At 43.8% G+C, this 8025-nt stretch overlaps 1 protein-coding gene across 1 annotated transcript in view; it reads left to right on the forward strand.

The window, feature by feature from the left end:
• LOC118323646 (dynein assembly factor 5, axonemal-like) overlaps positions 1-8025 on the forward strand; it is a 26807-nt gene that overhangs the window by 622 nt on the left and 18160 nt on the right. The window contains exons 2-6 of the mRNA XM_035655679.1: positions 837-1021; positions 1203-1327; positions 1531-1649; positions 3509-3741; positions 4127-4351. Coding sequence (XP_035511572.1) covers positions 837-1021; positions 1203-1327; positions 1531-1649; positions 3509-3741; positions 4127-4351 — 887 coding nt within the window. The remainder of the gene's footprint in view (positions 1-836; positions 1022-1202; positions 1328-1530; positions 1650-3508; positions 3742-4126; positions 4352-8025) is intronic.

Genomic DNA, 8025 nt, shown 5'->3' on the forward strand with positions numbered 1-8025 from the left:
TTTTTTTTGTGTGTTGTTGTTGTTGTTAAAAACGGTTGCCATGGTTTCGAGGGGACGCAGACAAAAGGCGCCTGGCCTGCCTAGAGCTGCAGTTACATTCAGGAGCTATAAAAGAAGTTAGGGTGTTATTTTGATGCTAAAACACTTAGAGTAGCTTCTCATCAGTCATTAATGTTACTCGCTTTCCATCACTTCTCTCAACTAGAGCTGCAACCAATATTATCAATAGTTTTCTTACATTTATCATTTAGTCTAGTGGTTACTGTCCTCTGCCAATGGTCAGCTTTTGAGCCACTTTCACCAGTTACAGATGTCTATAATTTATGACAGGCACATTATTTTGTGTTTGGTTCCTTATCTTGTGTAAATAAAATCCAGCTGCCTGATGAGGTCAGATTGTTCAGTAATACAGAAGTAAAATAGAGGAATGTCCTGCAACCCCTCAGATGGACTGAGTGATCAATTAATTATTTAATATTTCTCTACCTCACCCTGGTAATTCTTCTATTTTTTTATGTGGCTCACCTGAGATTCTCCGACAGGAAGTCCCAAAACTGAGGTGCCCTAATTATTCTTAGTCAGATGAATTCACAAGCCTGTCGCTTAATATTAATTTATTATTTAATTCAGATGGTGTCAAAGGAAACACTCTCTCAGTGCAGGGCTGTAATTCAGCCATTAAAACAACAAAAACTATGCAATGTCATCGTCTTAAGGTATCCAAAATCCCAGTTTATGTCCGTCTCATATGTCAATATTGATATTTTATCAGCGTTATCGCACAGCTCTGCAGTAACTCAATCGAATGGACTCAAGTGTGTTTCACCTCTTTTCAGAGCACTTTCACATGCAGGCTGAGAGTCTGGTCCAGCCTCTCATGCAGACTGTTGCTCACCAGCACTCCCGGGTACGAGTGTCTGTCATCGAAGCCACCGGGGCTGTCATTCAGCATGGCACTGGGAAAAACGTGGATGACGTGCTCTCTCACCTGGCACAGAGACTGTTTGACGACTCGCCACAGGTTCGGTTTAAAGCACCGTCCACCTCCCACTGATCGACCATTACATGTACTGCTTAATAAGTTATTCTAGGGTCTATGCTTGTCTTCAAAATCAAAGCAGGTTGTCTCTAGGTTGGAGAGTTTACCTTGAGTTAAAAACACTCAATTCTGCTTTCTCTGTCTGGTTTTGTTTTTGTTCCAGGTGAGAAAAGCTGTGACTGCAGTTGTTGGTGATTGGCTACTTCACTTGACAGACAGATACTCTTATTTCCACAAACTCATCCCACTCCTGCTGAGCAGCTTGAGTGATGAGATCCCAGAAATAAGGTAAAGGTCATATTTTACTCTTTGCTTCATAATACGATGTAACACATAATATATACTATATTCTCTAGGTTCATAAACTAATATTTAACACATATCTCACAGGGGAGTTCAATGTTAAAAGGAAGAATCACATAAATATCTCCAACGTATAAGTGAAATACAGTGCATTATATTCTAACAATAATAACATCTTTCTTCTGTAGACTTCTAGCAGCTGATTTATGGAAGCAGGTAGGCTCCCAGTGGGAAAAGGAGAATGAGGAAGACATCAAGGACAAGATGGACTTTCTCCTCACCCCACCTCCCTTCTACCCACCAGGAGGTCAGTTGGAAATGGTTTATTCTCCCCAGTTAATTCATCTGATTGTCACTTCAGCTGGTACAATTGCAAAGAGAATACTTAATTATATACTGTGTGATTAGTGGTCCACAATTAATTTAAATATGATTGAAATCAGTGTTTCAGAGAATCTTGTTCTCCAGATGTATAAAACTTGTTTGTTTGGTACAGATCCCAACAAATGTCACATCCTCACGATTTTAGTAGTTTTTTTCAGTGAAAATGAAAATTGTGACGCAAAAAAAGGATCATTCCCACTAATCTTAAATCACCGTCAATCTGGGGGAAAATGGCAACATGATTTCTTTTTACATGTGATTCACTCACATTGATGCCATCAAACTTGTTATTGTTTGGAGTTATTTTTTAGCATTTAAAGTGAAACTTTGAAGCAGAGTGGCTTTAAAATGTAATCTCCTAACCTGAGTAACGTACACAAATCCTACAAAAGCTGTGACACATGTAAAACATACATGTGTGAGATTCTGTTCCTACTGCCACCCAAAGCTCTTATTAGTATCCATTGTTGCTATTTTTCTTAATAAAGCAATGAGGAAGAAACTGCATGTTGAACTTGGGTAATGGAAGGACTAGGCTGTTGAGACAGACCAGATGTTTTCCTGTGGAATAAACTTGGAATGATCCAGCTTAAGCTTAGGTTATCAGCTCAGACTTTCTTACATCCTGTAGGATTATCTTACTGAAGGATTAATTCAGGTGAAATTCTAGGAATGGTTTCTGAATTCCAGCGTTACAATAGGGAAAATTTCCAGGTGCATTGGCTTCCCTAGCCTCTCCTTATGCATATTAAAATGCCTGCCACACCGGTCAAATGTAAGTTTTGTAAAAAGAAATTACTCGCGCGTTAAATCATTTGTCTTTATTACAGCTGTCCAAGGTTGTACCATACAAAGTAAAAACTATGTTGTACAGGACAGGACAGGGCAGGCAGTGGCTTGGAAAGATAAGTGTTTGCCTCGGGGTCAGGATTGAGTGTGAACCTGAACGTGGTCACCATGTAGGGCCTGTGTGTGTGTGTGTGTGTGTGTGTCAGGGGTACATTTCCTATGCTTTGCATCTTGGTTAACGCTCCTATACATTTCCCACAGCTACACATGTAACAATGTGAATGAATACGGGCTCTGCCTGGGGACAGGAAAGTAAAGGAAGAGGTTCTCTCTCCCTCTTTGTCTTTCTCTTTCTTGCCGTCATAAATCTGCCGGGCCTCCCAGTGTGAAGAGGTCACTGTCAGACCGTGAAAGACGACCAGAAAAGGGGCTTGTTTTGTCTTGTCCTGGTGTGTTTCTCTGATTTATCTCTGTATTGCTTTAGTCCTCTCTTCCTCTCTCATTAGTGGGCCTATAGGAGAAGGAGAATAAGGTGGGGGAGAGAAAGAGAGAGGGATTCTGGATTTGAAATGCAGAGGGCTAGTTTATGTGTTTCACTTGCTCTGACAAGTCCCCTGTGGGGAAATCTTCATCGTAAAAAGTTATAGGTAGAAAATGTGATAAGTTTGAGCCCTAGTCAGCAGACATTTGGAAACCTGTAAATCTTTGATGTTTCCATAAATGCTGTTTCTTAGTGTTTGGAGAGTTAATTAAAAAAATAGGTTACAAAATTCCTTATGTTCTCATAAAACATAGATAAATAGACCACACATAGATGATGTAATGGAGACAGAAAATATGTTGCAGTGAGAGTTTTCACAAACAAAGGTGCTCGGTAACTATATCTATATGCCATTCATATAGAGAAAAGGAATTAATAAATCCCCTAAACATCACAAACTGGTATCTAACGGTAAAAGAGTAAAGCCGAATGCTCTTCATCTCCTCCTCCAGTGGAGCGTCCAGGGCTGGGGTGCAGAGAGCTTGTGGTGAGAAACCTGGGCAGGCTGGTGCCGGCCATTGCCCACGATGTGACCGACTGGCTGGTGCCCACACGGGTTCGGACCTCTCAGCTGCTCTCTGTGCTGCTGCTCCACTCCGAGGACCACAGCATCCAGCATCTACAGCCTCTCCTGGCCACCCTCTACCGGGCCTGCACCGACACGGAGAGGGACGTGGTCAGCCACGTGAGTCCCGGAGAGCTTACTCATCAGATTAGTAGGATGTTATTCAGCTAAATACTGTATTTCCTTTTTTGTATCAGGTGCGATATATGGTAATGTTCGACCCCTGCATTGACACAGTCGAATTGTTTTGTGATATTTCAGTTATTGCCAGACAGAATGGTTTCAGGACACATCTGTTGAGCTTTCAGTCAGCATTTTTAGTCCTAAATGTAGACTGAGTCGGGCAGGGCTCAAGGATTTGGGATGCACCTGTTGGCATAGGAGGATTCTGTAAATCTTTGATGTGTGACTTCCTGTTGTTTTTATCCTCCTTTAAACCCCCTCATGTCTCTCTTCCCACTCTTCCTCTTTCTCTTTCTCTCTCTCTCTCTGCACCCACATCTAGTGCCTGGCAGCTGCTAAACTTTTGGGGACCTTTGTCCCCCCTGCCGTCTTCCTCAAGCTGCTGCTGGATCATGTGATGGCTCCCTCTTCTTCCTCTCACCCCTGGGCCCCTCTCATGGTGCTGGCTGCAGTGCTGGGAGGCTGCTCCAGACCCCTCCTTAAACCACATCTCGAACAGATCGCCAACACACTGACCCAGCCCGACGTCTGCCAGGAATATCAGCAGGTCAGAGGAGAGAAGCCTTGATTTTGGTTGTGGTTGACCTGTTTTTAACTTATTTACCTGGGAATGACTGCTCGTTGCCAGTCATGCCATCTACCACATTCACATAGTACAACCACATCCTTCTACTGTTTTTAACTGAGTAGCTTCAGTGGAGTAGCGGCACCTCTGAAGTTTTACTCTGAAAGGGGAAAGAGTTGCTGTTTCAATTAAAACATTTAAGCCAGACTTGTTTTGATGACAGGTTTGCCAGGTTTTCTCTGCCCTCGTAGGTTGCCATGTCTTGATTTTCCTTCCTGATCTGTGTGCACCAGCTGTTTTTCTTTTCCAGTCTTGTTAGGTGATCTTGGCAGTGTCATAGAAGGTCATTTTCTCCTCGCCCTGTGTACCTTAACACTCTTATTTTTGGCAGTGACAGTGCAGCAGTCATACTGTATATTTCTTGCCTAATTTGTCCCTTATGGAAATAGGTTTCGTGATAAGATGCCACATCTCTTGAAAGGGCTTTAGTTGAAGAGTCTTCAAGAGTTTTCAATAGCACTACTGTACACGAGGAGTTCAGTGGGTTCGCTGTTGAGTAATTCTCTAAAATGCCGACCCCGCTAAAGTGACAGGCTGGCCACGTGGTGTTTTTTTAAATCTAACATTTCAAGTCTATGATCAAAACGACCCTGCTCACACGCAACAGTGAAATGTGCCCCCACAACGTTGCAAGTATCGTTATTTTTTTTACATAGGAGAAATGATAAAAAATGCCTTTTGAGTTTCTCTGCAAATAACAGTCCGCCAGTGGAAAAATCCCATCGAGTCCGGAGCAGACTCTTTCCCGCTTCCTTTCCTCTTGCACCAAATATGTTTCCCTTTTAGAATCAAAATAACAGTTGTCTGGCAGAGTTATTTTCTGATCCTGCCGCACTACTGACTCACCTATACCCATGACCCCCATCCCCCTCCTAGTGAGGCCTGCAAGAATTTCCTCCCTGGGATAATAATAACAAAAATCCACTAATTTCACGTGACCCCTGCATTGCTACTCTGACCTCTGTGTGCAGACATGGCAGCACATAGCCTTTGTTTTTTTTATAACGATATGTAAGGTCTCAGCACCGGACTCTGGTTCAGCCATGCCATTAAAAGGATCCCTGAAATCTCAAATACTGCCTAGTCAAGGCTGGTGATAAATGATGAGGATAGTTGACCCCCTTCTGTCTCTCCCTCGCCGCTATCCGGCAGGGGTCAACCAGAGAGAGACTAACAGGACGGGAAGGTCACACGTTGTCGCACAGATGGAGGCAGACCTCTGCCTCCTCTCGGCCTGTTTCTTTATCTATCTCCCATGTCCCTGTCCCTCCCTGTCATTCTCTCTCTCTGTTTGTGGGGGCAAAGCACATAGAGCGTTGTGATTCAAGAGCTCACCCAGACAAAGCACCTGCAACATTCTTTGACAACAGGCAGGGTTCATAGCGAGGAGCAGGGCCAGATCACTGTGTAGCTGTAAATAACACCGCTGGAGACAGGAGCACCTGCATCCCTCTTTCTCTCTGTGCTGAAAAGCTGACCCAGAATATTGTGCACTCGCATACAGTTGCTCAATCCAAATTGTTGGTTAGCCCACAGACGCTTCATATGGGACTGATTTGCTTGCATTTGATAATGCTTTAATTACCTGCAGACACACAAATAACGAAGACAAATAGCACACCCAGATTTTATTTTCCTTCTTAATATATGGCATATTGAGAATATGTGCATTGGATCAAGCATAAGAGTTATGTGCCACTTGAACCAAAGAAAAAGAGAAAGAAAAAGTGAAGTTTGACTTGGACAAAATGAAGCCTGTTAAGAAATGAAATATAAATAATCTTCAAAGTGAACAGAGGCAGGGGGAACTGCAGGGCTCTGCGGGGAGTTCGGGGAACATGCTGAAGATTTGGAAACTGATATACGATATTTCTGCACAACTTAACCTCGCCGACTCTTTCAAGTCCCTGTTTTCTTTTCTTTATTTCAGTAGGGAAAAAGACAGCTTAAAAAAATAAATGACAGATGCTTGGCGAAAAATAAAAATATTGGTCATAAACTGGAGATGATGTCAAGGGTTTGAGGGAAAATGAAAGGCAAGCCAGTGGTTAGAGAAGCCACCGTGTTCTGAGGTACATTGTGTAGATTATATGGGGTGTTTGCTTATGAATCACATAAGGGTTTCTTTTTAAAGGGGTATTCCGCAGAGAATTAACAAATCCCCACCATCACACACGCCTTACGCAGCTGAGCGTCGCTGTGTTGTGGCCATGGTAACGGCATCACAATATCTGCAGGGCTGGAGTACACTGGTAGTGATAGTACTAAGAGAGAGGGAGAAATGCATAAAGAGAGGGCCTGACAGCGAATTCGCAGGCATATATACAACCAGGCTTGTTAACGGTGAATATGCTGTCTTAGTGAAACCCTGCAGGAGAGCGGGGAGGAAAGAAGTCTTTGACCGAGAAACATCTGCACTTGTATCACAACAAGCAGTATTCTGCAAATGAGGTGTGTCTGCTGCATGCCTGCCCTTTGTCATGAGTGATAGCTGCGCACTGCTCCCTGCTCCACTGAACGACAGATGAAGAGAGGAGAATTTTAGTGAACTCTACCTGAGTGCAATGGGTCGGCATCCCATGCAACGCTTGTGTTTGTTTTCTGGTTGCCGTGGCAACTTCAGTAGCCGTGGGGGGTGGGCTCTCCCACTGGATAGGAATCCATCGCCTGGTATGGCTCCTTCAAGTTGTGTGTGTAATTGATGTATCCAGTGGTGGACAGATGTACACACACTGCGTAACGAGGCCCCCGGAGCGTGCCCAGGCCAATGAAACCAGGTGTATCTTGCCTGGCTCCAGGTGTCCACCTAGTCATTACACCGCAGTACTTTTTCCGTTCTCCCTCTTTCTCTCTCTCGGCCAGCCATAATGGTTGTTTTCTGGGCATGTATAATATGCGTGTCCGTGTATGTCTACACTAATGTGTGTGTGTGTGTGTGTCTGCCACTGTTTGTCACGTTATTTCCACTACTGCCTCCCCGGAGCTCCTGCTGTTTTTATGTGCCAGCGAATGGCTTTGGCATAGGCTGGGATTTCCCCTATCAATGACTGTGTGAAAACATTCAAACAAGAGCCGCACAGTGCAATGGGTAAGCTGTTTTGAGTTTAGTCAGCTCAAGAAATGAGGGCAAGCCGTGGTTGTTCGGGGCTGCATGGAAGTTTAGTTTAGCCTTAGACTGCCTCCGGAAAATGTGAACTAACAGTTAACTAACACCCTGGACTCAAGATGCATATAACAAGCTTTTTTTCAGTGTGTGCTCAACACTGTTGCAAAATAAAAACATTTGCTCATGTGTCTCGCAGACTGGAAGTCCCTTAGCTCTCCTTCCTGCTCACAAGCCCTGGCCTTTTTTTTTAAACACTCTGAGCATCTTTACTTGGCTTAACACTTGTTTTCTTTCCAGATTAATGCCAAGCTGTGCTGTACAATAGCGCCTCAAACTTGTGAAAAACATGCGCCCCCTAGTGATAGAGCTCTGGTATTTGTCAGTCTCAGCTCAGTGAGTGGGTGCGTGTTTTGAGTGAGGGAGCATATGAGGAGGTTGCATTGAGTATTTCTTGCTCACACACACACACACACACACACCACCCCACTTC

This window comes from Morone saxatilis, unplaced genomic scaffold (assembly GCF_004916995.1).
Source record: "Morone saxatilis isolate NCDOM2014 unplaced genomic scaffold, NCSU_SB_2.0 Contig14, whole genome shotgun sequence".
NCBI lineage: Eukaryota > Metazoa > Chordata > Actinopteri > Moronidae > Morone > Morone saxatilis.